The 18,575-nt window shown below is 40.4% G+C and overlaps 2 protein-coding genes across 2 annotated transcripts; both read left to right on the top strand.

Annotated features, from left to right (window-relative positions):
* Positions 1–1,120: 1,120 nt before the first annotated feature.
* Positions 1,121–7,228, top strand: LOC119491709 (tapasin-related protein-like). The gene is made up of 8 exons (XM_037775909.1): positions 1,121–1,257; positions 2,130–2,306; positions 2,378–2,653; positions 3,511–3,840; positions 5,335–5,682; positions 5,787–5,879; positions 6,065–6,084; positions 6,936–7,228. The coding sequence occupies exons 1-8, from the start codon at positions 1,212–1,214 to the stop codon at positions 6,948–6,950; spliced, it is 1,305 nt and encodes a 434-aa protein (XP_037631837.1). The 5' UTR covers positions 1,121–1,211; the 3' UTR covers positions 6,951–7,228.
* A 1,717-nt stretch (positions 7,229–8,945) lies between these two features.
* On the top strand, positions 8,946–16,316 carry LOC119491711 (tapasin-like). The gene is made up of 8 exons (XM_037775911.1): positions 8,946–9,071; positions 9,904–10,080; positions 10,152–10,427; positions 11,504–11,833; positions 14,237–14,584; positions 14,692–14,760; positions 14,942–14,961; positions 15,725–16,316. The coding sequence occupies exons 1-8, from the start codon at positions 9,026–9,028 to the stop codon at positions 15,737–15,739; spliced, it is 1,281 nt and encodes a 426-aa protein (XP_037631839.1). The 5' UTR covers positions 8,946–9,025; the 3' UTR covers positions 15,740–16,316.
* The last annotated feature ends 2,259 nt before the right edge of the window (positions 16,317–18,575 follow it).

Here is an 18,575-nt window from a genome sequence, read left to right as displayed (position 1 = left end):
GTTGCAAAATACTCCAAAAAACACTCCAGCAGCTGTAAGGTGAAAATACGCTTTGTGTTTGGTCAGAACACACCTTTAGACCTCAGTGACAACAGACATTTGTTTGTTTACAAGAAAACTCAACAGGGTATCTGTAAGGATCTCTCACGTACAGGATGGAGGCAGTACTGCAGGACATACAGGATGGAGGCAGTACTGCATCACATACAGGATGGAGGCAGTAGTGCATCAGATACAGGACGGAGACAGTACTGCACGACATATTCTGTTCCTGTAAATATACATGTGAATTGTGGAAAGATGTCAATAATTTTATACTTGTTAACATTTTCTCAGATTTGCACTGTACTATAGAAATATTATGTTTGGTTGCTATGATTACCGTGACAAGTTTTTAATTTTTTTAATTTCTTTTTTTAATTATTTTATTCTTATTTTATTCTAACGTTTTTATCTATTCTTTTGTTATTATACTGTTTAACTTGCACCAACGAAACCAAAGCAAATTCCTAGTGTATACCTTTTACACCTGGCAATAAACACGATTCTGATTCTGATTCTGACAAAGACAGTAATGCATTTTTTTCTTATTACTTTAATTTTAATTCTCGCGAAGTTCCACATTCACAAGTGTAAATTTACCAAAAAAATCCTAATTTCTTTGTATTTATGAAAGAAATGGAATTATATCTGTCAACAATTTCTTCCTCACAAAACAAAAAAGCAATGAAAAAAATGAATGTATGCAATATCTTTAAAGTTTTTAAGTGAAATTATTGTCATTCTCTCGTGTGGTCTTTTTTATTATTATTTATTAATTTATTTTTTTTATTGTGTTCCTTTGTATTATTTTATGTTGGTTTTGTTTCATTTCTGTTGTCCTTTTATGTTTGGCACAGCTCTTTGTTTATGTTTTTGCTATGCTTCTTTTGTATGTAAATGTTTTTAATGTTTTATGCTGTTACTATGTATACTGTCATTTTGAAATAATAAAAAAAAAAAAAAAAAAAAAGTACTGCATGACATACAGGATGGAGTCAGTACTGCAGGACACACAGTCAGTGATATTCTATCTGCCTAACACGTGATGCGAGAGGCAGGCAGAGCAAGTTTTTTTTCCTGCTAAGTGAAAGTGAAAGTATCCTTTCAACTGTTTGAACAACTCGATGTGGTGTTCGATCAACAAGGAGAGATTCTATCGATGAAACATCATGAGACTGATCTTAAAGATACTTAGTTACTTGTATCTGTGTGCAGGTAAGTTGCTGTTTGCAGCTTTGTTACAGATTGTGGCGTTTTTGGAGATGAGAATGAAATGACTACTGCGGTATACTAGCCTATACTACACTATGCTATACTATACTATACTATACTGTATGCAATATATACTACAGTATATGTCTGTACTATATTATACTATACTAATATACTATAGTAGCATATACCACCAGTATACTTTCCTATACTTTGCTACTCTATACTGTACTATACTATACTATACACTGTACTGTACAATAATGAACTACAGTATACATCTGTACTATATTATACTGCAATAATATACTCTACTATAATAGCCTATTTATACCACCGGTATACTTTGCTATTCTATAGTATACTGTACTACACTGTACTATACTACACTGTACTGTGATATACTACTTAATAATATACTACAGCATATGTCTGTACTCTGTACTATATTATACTCAGCTCATATACTCTATTATAGTAGCCTATTTATACCCCCAGTATACTATGCTATACTGTACTACACTATACTATACTACAATGAACTGTAGTATACTATATACTACAGTATATGTCTGTACTGTATTATACTATACTAATATACTCTACTGTAGTAGCCTATTTATACCACCAGTATACTATTCTATACTATGCTATTCTATACTGTAGTATACTATACTATACCGTACTACACTATACTATACTACACTGCACTGTAATATACTATACTAATACTCTACAATAGTAGCCTATTTATACCACACAAAACTATACTGTACTAATACTCTGCTATACTGTACTGTGTTGTACTGTACTCTACAGTATACTGTACTCTATGTTAGCTGACTATACTGATTCAGTGTGTGTGTCTCTGTCAGGTGTGCAGTGTGTCCATCAGGTGTCATGGCTGCCCTGTCAGTTCACTGATGAACATGTGTCTAAGAATAATGATGGTCACTACGAGACTCAGCACATCCTCAGAGAGGCTATGCTGCAGTTTGGTCAAATAGGAGACCCTCCTGTTAATCCACATGCCATCACTTTCCTGATCACCGGTAAGGCACGCACCTCACAGGAGGAACGGACTGAAATCTATTGTATTCTAATGCTTTCTATTCTGTTCCAGCGTCTAAGTTGGACCTGCGGCGGTACGTAGAGGGAGCGGAGGCGGATCAGTTGGAGTGTGAGCTGCGTAGGTACAGCACAGATGGCATCTATGTTCGCTGGCCAGTCAAGGGGGCCCTGGACTACAACAACTGGTTCAGCTGCACCCTCAGACACACCAATGGCCTGTTCACAGTCACCGGCTTCCTCAGACACCCGTCTGACCAACCCCCCCCTGGACAGCAGGACTACCGCCGCTGGACTCCCATCGGGGACAGAGAGATACTCACAACAACAGGTAGCACTCAACACAATGCCTCTCATTTGAATCATTTTGCAATAAATCTAAGTTAAGTTGTCAAAGTTTTGCTACAAACTATATTCTTGTGAGGCTTGAGAATGAACTGAAACACTGATACTGATCAGGTCTGATAAATAAAAATAACACTTTTTACTTTACAAAGTTAAAGTGTCAGTAGGCAGAATATTTTTGGCATCATTGGGCAAAAAAATGCCATAATAACCTTTCAGCAAATTGTAATTCAAGTGTTCTGAGAGAAAACTAGACTTCTGCACCTCCTCATGGCTCTGTTTTCAGGCTTTAGAAGATCTAGCCTGTGAGGGGAGACTTTGACCAATCACAGGTCACTTCAGAGAGAGAGAGCGTTCCTATTGGCTGTTCATTCAACGGAGGCAGCTGTCAATCACTCTCAAACTCAGATCAAACGGACAAACTAGGCAGCGCTGATCAAATATGAATTAATATTCTAATATTATTAATATTATACTAGTTTGACCGTTTGATCGGAGTTTGCGAGTGATTGACAGCTGCTCAGAGATGGCCAGGCTCCAGCTCGGCTCTGATTGGTTGTTTTCCTCCGGTCTGTGAAATCTTGCAGATGCCATTAGGAGCACCGGAGGACACCGGAGGAAACAGAGGCACATGATTTTTTTCAGATTACCTGTCTCATGCACTACTGTCAGGATATAGTGACCGTTTTATAAAAATAACTTTTTTTATTCCTATTTGCTCCATTTCTACCTACTGCTGCTTTAACATCGGTCCCATATCTCAGTTTAGTGCTAGCCCGTTTTCATGTCTAAGAACTAAATATATCTCTATGTGCTTCTGTCTTGTCACATCTGTGTCCATAGTTGCCATGGTAATTAAAGCACAGTCTCCATCGGTGAGAGCAGGCCTGGGCTCCGAACAAAAGCTCCACTGCCAGTTTGCCGTCGACCACAAAGGACCAAACATCACTGTTGAGTGGCACATGCAGCATCGTGGAGAGAGAACCAGACTCTTCAGTCACACCAGCCGCACAGGGCAGAGCCAGGGGACCGGGGTCAGGCTGAAGAGCCTAGAAGGCGGGGATGCTTCCTACAGCCTCCCCTTCACCAAGATGAGCAGTGAAGGGACGTACATTTGTTCGGTGTCGGTGCTTCCTCTGTTCGTCAGTCTGGATATAGGGCTGCATATCGAAGGTGAGGAAGAGTCAAGGCGAGGATACTAGTATCAGTCAGGCTAGACTGATATTTTGGGCTATTAATAGTCTTACATTGACAAAAAAATAAAAGTCTACTTACTAGTTTTTTTTATAGCTTTCAAGTGCACCTGACGGCCTTAATCAGCAGATGGAGTTTGCATGACAAAGTGGACCTCATGTGAAGGGCCATGGAGAGCCGAAGTGAAACCAGAACTTCCAGAAATTAGAAAAACCTCGTTCAAAATCCCATTGACAATTGTAACGACACTAAGTACTAAAAATCCACCCTTGGATATAGCTCAACAGTCTTATGGGTTGCGTCATATGTTTAAATAAGGACGGTAATTTAAAAAAACAACAACAATGTAATATTTTTGTTTATTTAATATTCATAGTGTCCCTTAACAAACAATTTCCCATAAGCTCTAGAGGTTCGTGGGCTAAATGTCAACAAAAAGAGGCGAATCCATTCCATGGTGAGTCGCAGCTAGCTAAGACACGTCTGTAATAACAGCAGGACAGAGAGGAGTGAGACATTCTTAAACAGGAGAAACTAAAAAAATGACTTTGGAAGTTGGTTAGTGTAAATAATTGCGATGGAGGCTTTATTTAACTTTCCTGACTTTTAATGAACACCGTCAGACAGCCGTTGCGTTACAAGTGGATCATTTCAGTTACTTCCGTAAACCCCCACAGTACATACGCCAGCGCATTCAACTACCGTATATAACATGGTACATACGCAAGCGCATTCAACTACCATATATAACATAGTATATGACACCTCCCCCCTTTTTTATGCCATTTCAACAGAAATTGCCCCCATACTGTGTCTTATATCATGGCACATCTCAAGACTAAGACAACTCAAGTTGATACACTTTAAATCACAGTGGTCTTCTTCCTACTCAACCAAGGCACTCATTACAATTCACTTTATTACATTATTCTTTTTTTGTTTCCCATCCCCCAAAGGCCATATGATGTGTATTTGCCAACAGGTCAAGCCTGTCGACTGGCTTGCACACCCGTCCGGATCTGGTCACAGTCTGACCGGGTAGGGGTGTTCTGATTCTGACTGCCGCAGCTCTGCTCCTCGTTGCGTCCTGATGACGAAGGATCTCGGGGTGGGGCTCTCACTTGAGATCACCGCTGGCAGAGATCACTTAAACTTTAACTTTAAACTTTTAACTTTCCCTGCTTGGGCCGGAGTCAATAACGTTACTAGCTCCCATCGCCGCCTCTCTCTCTCTCTTGCTTCGCCATTCACTCCCCACGTACAAACACACACACACACACACACTCTACGCACTGGCTCTGCTCCAAATGGCTTTAGAGAGGGCCATTGGCGTTTTCGCGTCAGCCAGCGTAGCTCTCCTACACGCTTGGCACACGGGAGAAGTTGTAATCTACAACCTTACCGCTACATACCGCCAGATCCTACACACTTCTCCTTAAAATCATCATTCATTAAATGTTATTTTCTCCCCAGAGCCTCCCCGTGTCTCCCTCAACGTTGGACCCACTCTCTCACTGCAGGACGGCGGGGAGCAGAAGGTTGCTTGTGAGGCAGAGAGCTACTACCCTCTGGACGTGGAGATAGTTTGGAAGGTGCAGGACCCGGCGGTGTCAGGCCAGAGGGTGGGCGCTCCTCTCCCCAAGGTGCTCCAGAACGTTCTGCTGTCCAGCCACAAACACAACCAGGACAAGACCTTCTCGCTGACGTCTTTCTTCTACCTCGAGGCTTCACTCAGGGACTCAGGGAAACAGTATACATGCATCGTCTCCCATCAGTCCCTGAGAATGCCTATCAGGAAGAGCTTCATCCTGACTGTCGAGGGTGAGTGGAGGACACCCTGAGTCACACTCATTTCACTGTAGTACTGTGAGCTACCACACTGTAGCAGCAGAGGAACGTCATGTTTATCTGTGTTCTCCGCTCAGAGCCAATCATCTGGACGTTTTACCTCACTGTTGGCTTCATGATGGTCGCACTGGTGGTCATCCTGTGCGTGATGCTGTGTTACCTGCACTCAGGTGAGTGTGCACAGAGAGATAATAGGATTATGTGAACATGATGATGCTGGAGTCTTTGAAATGAGTCCAAGCTTCAGTCATAACGAGAAATAGATTGATGTAAACACACTAAATTCAAAAGGAAAAAAGAATGTATCATCATTAACCTGTGTTCATATAATAATTATCATTTATTTTCTCCACAGCAAAAAAACAAAATAACAAGGTAAGATGATATGAAAACAAAACTGTTTTGATTAGGGCTGTCAAAGTTAACGCGATAACTCATTAATGCAAATTTGTTTTAACACCACTAATTTCTTTAACGCTTTAAAGCAACTTGTGATTTTTAGGTGGTTAGGCTCCGTTTTAAAGCTAGAGTGAAGATACTGGTATCATATGAAGCTAGAAAACCTAATGAATCCATTGGTACCAACCATGACATACTAGCTTGTCGGGAAACAATGCTCCAAACTTATGCTAAATTTTGGCGAGGAAAAACTGGTATTGCCATTTTCAAAGGGGTCCCTTGACCTCTGACCTCGAGATATGTGAATGAAAATGGGTTCTCTGGGTACCCACGAGTCTCTCCTTTATAGACATGCCCACTTTATGATAATCACATGCAGTTTGGGGCAAGTCATAGTCAAGTCAGCACACTGACACACTGACAGCTGTTGTTGCCTGTTGGGCTGCAGTTTGCCATGTTATGATTTGAGCATATTTCTTATGCTAAATGCAGTACCTGTGAGGATTTATGGACAATATCTGTCATTGTTTTATGTTGTTAACCAATTTCCAGTAATAAATATATACATACATTTGCATAGATCAAGAATATTTGTCCACTCCCATGTTGATAAGAGTATTAAATACTTGACAAATCTCCCTTTAAGGTACATTTTCAACAGATAAAAAATGTAATTAATTTGCGATTAATCACAATTAACCATGGACAATAATGCGATTAATCGCGATTAATTATTTTAATTGATTGACAGCCATGATTTTTAACCATTGTCATCATTTCAACATATTTAATTTGTCTGTGTGTGTGTGTGTGTGTGTTCTGAGCAGAGGAAACCATACTGAGCAGCCTTGGAAGACTGAGCAGACCAGCTCAGAACACCAGTGAAGACGGACTTCCCTCCTCCCTCCTTCATTTTTGTTTTAGAATGTCTCAGACGTTTGATATTTGTTTGTTTGTTTTGAGGTGAATTTGGGTTTCTATGAAACTGAATGTGTTGTTCATGTTGCATTGATTTTGCTTTGACTTTGCTCATGCTACAAAACTGGAAGTAAGTAAATGATTGGTCTTCTGGACGAACAGCAATCCACACATTATTAAACTGGTGAAAATGCAACAATCACAGTTTAGAGTACTAGCTTTTTCGAGTGGCTCACTGTTTTGATTCTATCATTGTGTGTGCGTGATGATGATGATGATGCACATGCACACATGCAAGTGCACAGACAACATGGCACACACATCCCTGCCGCGGGTTTCACACTATTCCAATGATCTACAGGTGGTGGTATATACAAATATTTTTTAAAATTGGATTTGCTAATGTTTTATGAGGAAGCAAATGCATTCAACACATTTGTTAAGGTGTTTTCAGACCAAACGTGAAATAAACCTTAATAATAATAAACGTTGCTAAGGTATGTGGTATCTATAGAGGTAAACCCCTCTTCATTTCCAACATGTTCTCAACATGTCACGCCCCTTGGTGTCACGCCCCTTCACATTATGTTTAGGCATCAAAATCACTTAGTTAGGTTAAGGAAAAAACTACATGGTTGGGCTTAAATCTACTACGTTTGTAAAGTCAAAATGAAACCGAACGTTTGAACACAGGACACGAACGAACAGGTGATTGTAACGTGACCCGCGGGACATACCGCATACCAGCTCTAAAGGTGCCTTGTGCGGCGGTATCACGCGCTGACGGCCATGACAAAGCCTCGTTATTTAACGCCCTGGGAATGAGAACGGGCTGTCTTTTCTGAAATTGGCTGAAAAGGGCAAATATTCACAAGTTGCAAAATACTCCAAAAAACACTCCAGCAGCTGTAAGGTGAAAATACGCTTTGTGTTTGGTCAGAACACACCTTTAGACCTCAGTGACAACAGACATTTGTTTGTTTACAAGAAAACTCAACAGGGTATCTGTAAGGATCTCTCACGTACAGGATGGAGACAGTACTGCAGGACATATTCTGTTCCTGTAAATATACATGTGAATTGTGGAAAGATGTCAATAATTTTATACTTGTTAACATTTTCTCAGATTTGCACTGTACTATAGAAATATTATGTTTGGTTGCTATGATTACCGTGACAAGTTTTTTAATTTTTTTAATTTCTTTTTTTAATTATTTTATTCTTATTTTATTCTAACGTTTTTATCTATTCTTTTGTTATTATACTGTTTAACTTGCACCAACGAAACCAAAGCAAATTCCTAATGTATACCTCTTACACCTGGCAATAAACACGATTCTGATTCTGATTCTGACAAAGACAGTAATGCATTTTTTTCTTATTACTTTAATTAAAATTCTCGCGAAGTTCCACATTCACAAGTGTAAATTTACCAAAAAAAATCCTAATTTCTTTGTATTTATGAAAGAAATGGAATTATATCTGTCAACAATTTCTTCCTCACAAAACAAAAAAGCAATGAAAAAAATGAATGTATGCAATATCTTTAAAGTTTTTAAGTGAAATTATTGTCATACTCTCGCGTGGTCTTTTATATTATTATTTATTAATTATTTTTTTTTATTGTGTTCCTTTGTATTATTTTATGTTGATTCTGTTTCATTTCTGTTGTCCTTTTATGTTTGGCACAGCTCTTTGTTTATGTTTTCGCTATGTTTCTTTTATATGTAAATGTTTTTAATGTTTTCTGCTGTTACTATGTATACTGTCATTTTGAAATAAGAAAAAAAAAAAAAAAAAAGTACTGCATGACATACAGGATGGAGTCAGTACTGCATCACACAGTCAGTGATATTCTATCTGCCTAACACGTGATGCGAGAGGCAGGCAGGGCAAGTTTTTTTTCCTGTCAAGTCAAAGTGAAAGTATCCTTTCAACTGTTTGAACAACTCGATGTGGTGCTCGATCAACAATGAGAGATATCTACCGATGAAACATCATGGGACTGATCTTAAAGATACTTAGTTACTTGTATCTGTGTGCAGGTAAGTTGCTGTTTGCAGCTTTGTTACAGATTGTGGCGTTTTTGGAGCCCATAAGACACGAATGAAATGACTACTACAGTATACTAGCCTATACTGTATGTAATATATACTACAGTATATGTATGTACTATATTATACTATACTATAATAGCATATACCACCAGTATACTTTACTATACTATACTACTCTATACTGTACTACACTGTACTGTACAATAATGTACTACAGTATACATCTGTACTATATTATACTGTAATAATATACTTTACTATAGTAGTCTATTTATATCACCAGTATACTATGCTATTCTATAGTATACTGTACTATAGCCTACTATACAACACTACTGTAATATACTAATTAATAATATACTACAGCATATGTCTGTACTCTGTACTATATTATACTCTACTATAGTAGTTTTTTTATACCACCAGTATACTATACTATACTATACTACACTGTACTGTAATATACTATATACTACAGCATTCGTCTGTACTGTATTATACTATAATAATATACTTTACTATAGTAGCCTATTTATACCCCCAGTATAATATTCTATACTATGCTATTCTATACTGTAGTATAGTATAGTGTACTACACTATACTATACTACACTGTACTGTAATATACTATATGATATAGTATACATCTGTACTGTATTATACTATACTAATATACTCTACAATAGTAGCCTATTTATACCACACAAAACTATACTGTACTAATACTCTGCTATACTGTACTGTGTTGTACTGTACTCTACAGTATACTGTACTCTATGTTAGCTGACTATACTGATTCAGTGTGTGTGTCTCTGTCAGGTGTGCAGTGTGTCCACCAGGTGTCATGGCTGCCCTGTCAGTTCACTGATGAACATGTGTCTGTGAATAACGAGGGTCACATTGAGACTCAGCACATCCTCAGAGAGGCTATGCTGCAGTTTGGTCTAATAGGAGACCCTCCTGTTAATCCACATGCCATCACTTTCCTGATCACCGGTAAGACACGCATCTCATAGGAGGAATGTACTGAAATCTATTGTATTCTAATGCTTTCTATTCTGTTCCAGCGTCTAAGTTGGACCTGCGGCGGTACGTAGAGGGAGCGGAGGCGGATCAGTTGGAGTGTGAGCTGCGTAGGTACAGCACAGAGGGCATCTATGTCCGCTGGCCAGTCCTGGGAGCCCGGGACTACAACCACTGGTTCAGCTGCACCCTCAGACACACCAAGGGCCTGTTCACAGTCACCGGCTTCCTCAGACACCCGTCTGACCAACCCGCCCCAGGACAGCAGGACTACCGCCGCTGGACTCCCATCGGGGACAGAGAGATACTCACAACAACAGGTAGCACTCAACACAATGCCTCTCATTTGAATCATTTTGCAATAAATCTAAGTTAAGTTGTCAAAGTTTTGCTACAAACTATATTCTTGTGAGGCTTGAGAATGAACTGAAGCACTGATACTGATCAGGTCTGATAAATAAAAATAACACTTTTTACTTTACAAAGTTAAAGCTGCAGTAGGCAGAATATTTTTGGCATCATTGGGCAAAAAAATTCCATAATAACCTTTCAGCAAATTGTAATTCAAGTGTTCTGAGAGAAAATTAGACTTCTGCACCTCCTCATGGCTCTGTTTTCAGGCTTTAGAAGATCTAGCCTGTGAGGGGAGACTTTGACCAATCACAGGTCACTTCAGAGAGAGAGAGCGTTCCTAATGGCTGTTCATTCAACGGAGGCAGCTGTCAATCACTCTCAAACTCAGATCAAACGGACAAACTAGGCAGCGCTGATCAAATATGAATTAATATTAGTTACTGTAATGCCTATTTGTCAGGTGAAATGTTTTCAGAAACATCTTGTAGTGTACTGTTTAGCTGTAAAATAAAAAAGTTTGCTCCGGCTGGTGGGCGGTGCTTGGTATTTCCCCAACTGATCTCAACATGGCAACCGGGTCACAAACGTTCTCATTTTACAGCTAAACTACAAGATGTTTCTGAAAACACTTTATGCGTGAAATTCATATTTGATCAGCGCTGCCTAGTTTGACCGTTTGATCGGAGTTAGCAAGTGATTGACAGCTGCTCAGAGACGGCAAGGCCCCAGCTCGGCTCTGATTGGTTGTTTTCCTCCGGTCTGTGAAATCTTGCAGATGCTATTATGAGCACCGGAGGACACAGAGGACACTGGAGGATACCAGAGGCTCATGATTTCTTTCAGATTACCTGTCTCATGTACTACTGTCAGGATATAGTGGCCGTTTTATAAAAATAACTTTTCTTTATTCCTATTTGCTCCATTTCTACCTACTGCTGCTTTAACATCGGTCCCATATCTCAGTTTAGTGCAAGCCCGTTTTCATGTCTAAGAACTAAATATATCTCTATGTGCTTCTGTCTTGTCACATCTGTGTCCATAGTTGCCATGGTAATTAAAACACAGTCTCCATCGGTGAGAGCAGGCCTGGGCTCCGAACAAAAGCTCCACTGCCAGTTTGCCGTCGACCACAAAGGACCAAACGTCACTGTGGAGTGGCACAGGCAGCATCATGGAGAGAGAACCAGACTCTTCAGTCACACCAGCCGCACAGGGCAGAGCCATGGGACCGGGGTCGGGCTGAGGAGCCTAGCGGGCGGGGATGCTTCCTACAGCCTCCCCTTCACCAAGATGAGCAGTGAAGGGACGTACATTTGTTCGGTGTCGGTGTTTCCTCTGTTCGTCAGTCTGGATATAGAGCTGCATATCGAAGGTGAGGAAGAGTCAAGGAGAGAATACTAGTATCAGTCAGGCCATTCTACTTACTAGCTTTTTTTTATAGCTTTCAATTGCACCTGACGGCCTTCATCAGCAGATGGAGTTTGCATGACAGAGTGGACCTCATGTGAAGGGCCATGGAGAGCCGAGGTGAAACCAGAACTTCCAGAAATTAGAAAACCTCGTTCAAAATCCCATTGACAATTTTAAAGACACTAAGAACTACAAAATCCACCCTTGGATATAGCCTAAGCTAACATTTCAGTTTATATTGAACGAGTGGTATGAATCTTCTCATCTAACTCTAGAAACAAGAAAGTGAATACGCGTATTTCCCAAAATGTCAAAGGGATAGTTTGGGTGTTTTGAAGTGGGGTTGTGTGAGGTACTTATGAATAGTCAGTGTATTACCTACAGTAGATGACGGTCGGCACGCCTCCAGTTTGGAGAAACAGACAGGAGTTAATGCATGGATGCAAAGCAATGTACTGCTGTGGACGGGGGCAGCAGCAAAATGTATTTTAGCCACCTAAAAAAATCAATATCATTTTAAGTGTACGCTATATTTAGAATATTTTCCAACAGGGAACTGAACTGAAAGTGAAACTTTGAAGAGAGTATAGATAAGTTTCACTTTCAGTTCAGTTCCCCGTCTGAAAGGGCTGTCTGACGGCAAGATAAAGTGGTGAAAATATTCTAAATATAGCGTACACTTAAATGGATATTGATATTTTTAGGTGAGTCTTTCTTTTAGGTGACTAAAATATGTTTTGCTGCTGCCCCCGTCCACAGCAGTCCATTGCTTTGCTCCCGTGCTGGTACTCCTGTCTGTTCCTCCAAACTGGGGGCGTGCGGACCGTCATCTACTGAAGTTAATACACTGACTATGGATAAGTACCTCATACAACCCCACAAACAACGATCCATTCTTTTGAAATAGCTTTAATTTTACCACATTTGTCTAATAATTAACTTTATTTTAACATCTAGGCCACACTTCTAGACATGAACATACAGTATAAGGCTGCAATCAATATTCTTTCGATTGATTGATCAATTAGTCTATAAACTGTCAGAAAATAGTGAAAAACACCCATCATAGTTTCCTAGAACCCAAAGTAATGTCTACGAATTGTTTAATCTGAGCAACAGTCATTAGAAGTAACTCTCCCTCTTAAAAACTCATAACAGAAACCTCTTGCCAAAATTGCCTTGAAAATCATTTAAAGGACCAGTGTGTGACTATCAGGGGAACCTATTGGCAGAATTGGAATATAATATTAATAAGTATGTTTTCTTTAGTGTATAATCACCTGAAAATAAGAATTGTTGTGTTTTCGTTACCTTAGAATGAGCCGTTTATACACATATATAGGATTTCAATATCGAAGCAGGGGTCTGGAGGTCCTCCCCCAAAATAAATTTAGTTCCAGAGACGTTGTTTCCTGCATTCTGATGGTGACTTTTAAAGAATGAAAATAACAAAATAATAAGTACACTGTAACAGCTTTTTTTTGTTAAATAGGCCTACTTTTAATTTTACTTTTATTTCTCAGGAAGGAATACAGAATAATTCGCCCCTCTGGTGTGAATCTCTGGTATAATGTAATATTCATCAGTTTTCATTCATTCATTACTTTTCCGCCCTGCTTAAGTATTTCTTTCTCTCCATTTCCCTCTCCTTCTCTCAGTCACTGAAGGTCCTTTCAGACATAATGCAACAACAGCACCACTGCGCTCTGAAACCCATTATTTCCACTGGCTTGTGCCGCGCCACGACGGCTTTGCTGTGATGCTGTGATCTGCGGCGAGCGCAGCTCAAACCCCGCCGCAGTGCCGCTAGCAGCTCTCCTCCGCCAGGAAAATACATGTGGTGTAACTTATACACGCTGTGCAGTGCCAGAGATAACAAAAAGGAAAAAAAAATGTGAATAATTGCCATAACCAACGGGAGAATCCCGGTAAAATCAGGAGGGCTGGCAAGTGTGCATTTATATCTACATAGGGAGCGGGTCCCCTCCCCACGAAGTCCGCCATGTTGCACTGCCATGTTTCTACAGTAGCACAGAACGGACAAAAAAACTTCGTTAACTTAAACTTTAACTTTAAACTTTAAACTTTTCATGCTTGGGCCGGAGTCAATACTCGCTTCTGTCGCCGACCCTCTCTCTCTCTTGTTTCACCATTCACTCCCCACGTACACACACACTCTACGCACTGTCTCTGCTCCAAATGGCTTTAGAGAGGGCCATTGGCGTTTTCGCGTCAGCCACTGTAGCTCTCCTACACGCTTGGCACACGGGAGAAGTTGTAATCTGCAACCTTACCGCTACATACCGCCAGATCCTACACACTTCTCCTTAAAGTCATCATTCATTCAATGTTATTTTCTCCCCAGAGCCTCCCCGTGTCTCCCTCAACGTTGGACCCACTCTCTCACTGCAGGACGGCGGGGAGCAGAAGGTTGCTTGTGAGGCAGAGAGCTACTACCCTCTGGACGTGGAGATAGTTTGGTACGTGCAGGACCCGGCGGTGTCAGGCCAGACGGTGGGCGCTCCTCTCCCCAAGGTGCTCCAGAACGTTCAACTGTCCAGCCACAAACACAACCAGGACAAGACCTTCTCGCTGACGTCTTTCTTCTACCTCGAGGCTTCACTCAGGGACTCAGGGAAACAGTTCACATGCATCGTCTCCCATCGGTCCCTGAGAATGCCCATCAGGAAGAGCTTCATCCTGACTGTTGAGGGTGAGTGGAGGACACCCCGAGTCACACTCATTTCACTGTAGTACTGTGAGCTACCACACCGTGGCAGCAGAGGAACGTCATGTTTGTTATCTGTGTTCTCTGCTCAGAGCCAATCAGCTGGACGTTTTACCTCACTGTTGGCTTCATGGTGGTCATCCTGTGTTACCTGTACTCAGGTGAGTGTGCAGAGCGAGATAATAGGATTATGTGAACATGATGATGCTGGAGTCTTTGAAATGAGTCCAAGCGTCAGTCATAACGAGAAATAGATTGATGTAAACACACTAGATTCAAAAGGAAATGTATCATCATTAACCACTGTGTTCATATAATAATAAGCATTTATTTTCTCCACAGCAAAAAAACAAAGTGACAAGGTAAGGTGATATGAAAACAAAACTGTTTTGATTAGGGCTGTCAAAGTTAACGCGATGACTCATTAATTATAACTTGTGATTTTTAGGTGGTTAGGCTCCGTTTTAAAGCTAGAGTGAAGATACTGGTATCATATGAAGTTAGAAAACCTAATGAATCCATTGGTACCAACCATGTCATACTAGCTTGTTGGAAAATAATGCTCCAAACTTATGCTAAATTTTGGCGAGGAAAAACTGGCATTGCCATTTTCAAAGGGGTCCCTTGACCTCTGACCTCGAGATATGTGAATGAAAATGGGTTCTCTGGGTACCCACGAGTCTCCCCTTTACAGACATGCCCACTTTATGATAATCACATGCAGTTTGGGGGCAAGTCATAGTCAAGTCAGCACACTGACACACTGACAGCTGTTGTTGCCTGTTGGGCTGCAGTATGCTAAATGCAGTATCTGTGAGGGTTTGGAAAATATGTGTCATTGTTTTATGTTGTTAATTGATTTCTAGTAATAAATATATACATATAAATCAAAAATATTTGTCCACTCCCATGTTGATAAGAGTATTAAATACTTGACAAATCTCCCTTTAAGGTACACAACAGATACAAAATTTGATTAATTTGCGATTAATCACAATTAACTATGGACAATAATGCGATTAATCGCGATTAAATATTTTAATTGATTAACAGCCCTAGTTTTGATTTAACCATTGTCATCATTTCAACATATTTAATTTGTCTGTGTGTGTGTGTTCTGAGCAGAACAAACCATACTGAGCAGCCTTGGAAGACTGAGCAGACCAGCTCAGAACACCAGTGAAGACGGCCTTCCCTCCTCCCTCCTTCATTTTTGTTTTAGAATATCTCAGACATTTGATTTTTGTTTGTTTGTTTGAGGTGAATTTGGGTTTCTATGAAACTGAATGTGTTGTTCATGTTGCATTGATTTTGCTTTGACTTTGCTCATGCTACAAAACTGGAAGTAAGTAAATGATTGGTCTTCTGGACGAACATCAATCCACACATTATTCAACTGGTGAAAATGCAACAATCACAATTTAGAGTACTAGTGTAATGGAGCAATGTGTTTACGAGTGGCTCACTGTTTTGTTTCTATCGTTGTGTGCGCGTGATGATGATGATGATGCACATGTACACATGCAAGTGCACAGGCGACATGGCACACACATCCCTGCCGCGGGTTTCACACTATTCCAATGATCTACAGGTGGTGGTATATACAAATATTTTTTAAAATTGGATTTGCTAATGTTTTATGAGGAAGCAAATGCATTCAACACATTTGTTAAGGTGTTTTCAGACCAAACGTGAAATAAACGTTAATAATAATGAACGTTGCTAAGGTATATGGTATCTATAGAGGTAAACCCCTCTTCATTTCCAACATGTTCTCATCCCAACTCGTCACAAACCGCCGCTTTGCCACGCCCCTTGGTGTCACGCCCCTTCACATTATGTTTAGGCATCAAAATCACTTAGTTAGGTTAAGGAAAAAACTACATGGTTGGGCTTAAAACTATGACGTTTGTAAAGTCAAAATGAAACCGAACGTTTGAACACAGGACACGAACGAACAGCTGATTGTAACGTGACCCGCGGGACACGAACAACGGTCTCCTGGATCAAAGCCTTGTGTTTGTTGGACCCATCCACCTTCCCTTCCGCCCAACAAGTGTGTGTCTTTTCATACCGCATACCAGCGCTAAAGGTGCCTTGTGCGGCGGTATCATACGCTGACACCCGTGACAAAGCCTCGTTATTTAAAAATCGATATGTGTAAGTGAAAGTGAAACTTATCTATACTCTCTTCAAAACCAGCAGACTCTAAATATAGCATACACTTAAACTGGTATTGATTTTTTTAGGTGGCAAATCCGTTTTGCTGCTGCCCCCGTCCACAGCAGTACATCGCTTTGCTCCTGTGCTGGTACACTTGTCTGTTTCTCCAAACTGGGGGCGTGCCGACCGTCATCTACTGTAGGTAATACACTGACTCATAAGTTCCTCATACAACCCCACTTCAAAACACCAGAAATATCCCTTTAAGTGCAATTCTTGGAACTTTGATAAATCACAGACCATAACGGTCTAATGTTGCTTTCTCTTAAACCCACACTCGGCTCTGCACACACACAAGTAAAATCAAAGCTTCTTGTAAAACTTCCAGAAAAATCCTCGGCGTTTGTATATTACATGCTATCTCTGTGCTCTCTCATTAGAAACACACACTCACAAAAACCATGCTTGTAAAACATACTGAACCTCACTGCTCGTATATGTCAGCCGTCAGCTTTGAAGTGGACTGATGAAGAGGAGCTTTAAGATGAAGTCCACAGAGAGGACACCTAAACTGGTCAGTCAGGTCTGAGTCCATTTACAGGGATAAACAGAGCTTTACTTAGACTGAGACCAGATGTGTGTGTGTCTGTGTGTGCTGACAGCGCCCTGTGCCCTGAGGGGTGAGTGTGTGTGTGTGGCCAGGTTTGATCACAAATGTTCAGAGAAGACAGAGTAGATCAGCTGTATCTGTCTGGGAGGCACGGAGGGCAAGAAGGAGAAAAGAAAAAACAGATTTGACCTTTGATATTCTTTAAAGTAATGCCATGACAAAACAGAGAACAAGAAGTCGGCCCTAAAAATTCACAGACATACTCTAGGGATGTCCCAATCAAGTTTTGTTTACCCTGATCCCGATCCAGCTTTCTTCATCTCTTCAGCTTTAATATTCTACTCGTAACATAAATAAATGTTGATTAAATATATATCTGACACGCTGAAATAACAGCTGGAGCCTTCTAAACTTGGCACACCTCATTTTTCACAAGCTACTTGTTAGAAATACTGAAGGCCTTGATTCAAAACTATAAAGTCGATACACTTAGATTATTAATATGATATGACTGAAATTTAAAAAACACTTTTTTTCCATAGACTTACATCGGGAAAGAGATGTCTGTAAATCATTTTTTTAAGTGAATCAACTTCCCAGTACGAACACTCTAATAGCCCTTATTTAAATCATTAGGTCCTAAAAGTAGTAAAATGCACTAATAGCTGAATCCAGAGTTATTTCCCTTCCTCCGTTCATGTGAATGAGACCCAGGCCGAGGCTGGGGTGAGGACTGTGAAGCGGAGTTAAAGGAAACGCTACTGCGCCTGCTATATGCGCCCAATGGATGCGGAAGATCGCCGGATGATCCGGGTACTTTATCACTCGGCAGTCGAGCCATTTTGGCATCATGCGCCACTGAGCAGCTCTCATAGGAATGAACGGGAGCCTACAACGCTGTATACAGTTCTCTTTATACATCTATGGATCAGCTAAAGAGAAGCCAAGGTACTACAAAACAGTCCACTTTCTGTTTTATGCTGTAAAGCAATATATTGTGCCAGAAAGCAGTACAGCAGAATTTCCCTTAACCCTAATTTGAAGATACTGTAGTAAGTAAGTAGAGGACAAAAAAGGCTTCTAATCCCCTTGATACTGGTGTCATGATTATGTAGGCTAGTAACTGTACTAATGTCTCAAATTAACACCACACAATTCGATCTGATGGTTTAACAGTCAGACCCTCTTTGCCCACTGCACCTG

The sequence above is a fragment of the Sebastes umbrosus genome, chromosome 7, assembly GCF_015220745.1.
Source record: "Sebastes umbrosus isolate fSebUmb1 chromosome 7, fSebUmb1.pri, whole genome shotgun sequence".
Classification (NCBI taxonomy): Eukaryota; Metazoa; Chordata; class Actinopteri; order Perciformes; family Sebastidae; genus Sebastes; species Sebastes umbrosus.
The sequence above is the reverse complement of the archived record's forward strand: the minus strand, read 5'-3'. Positions and strand labels throughout refer to the sequence as shown.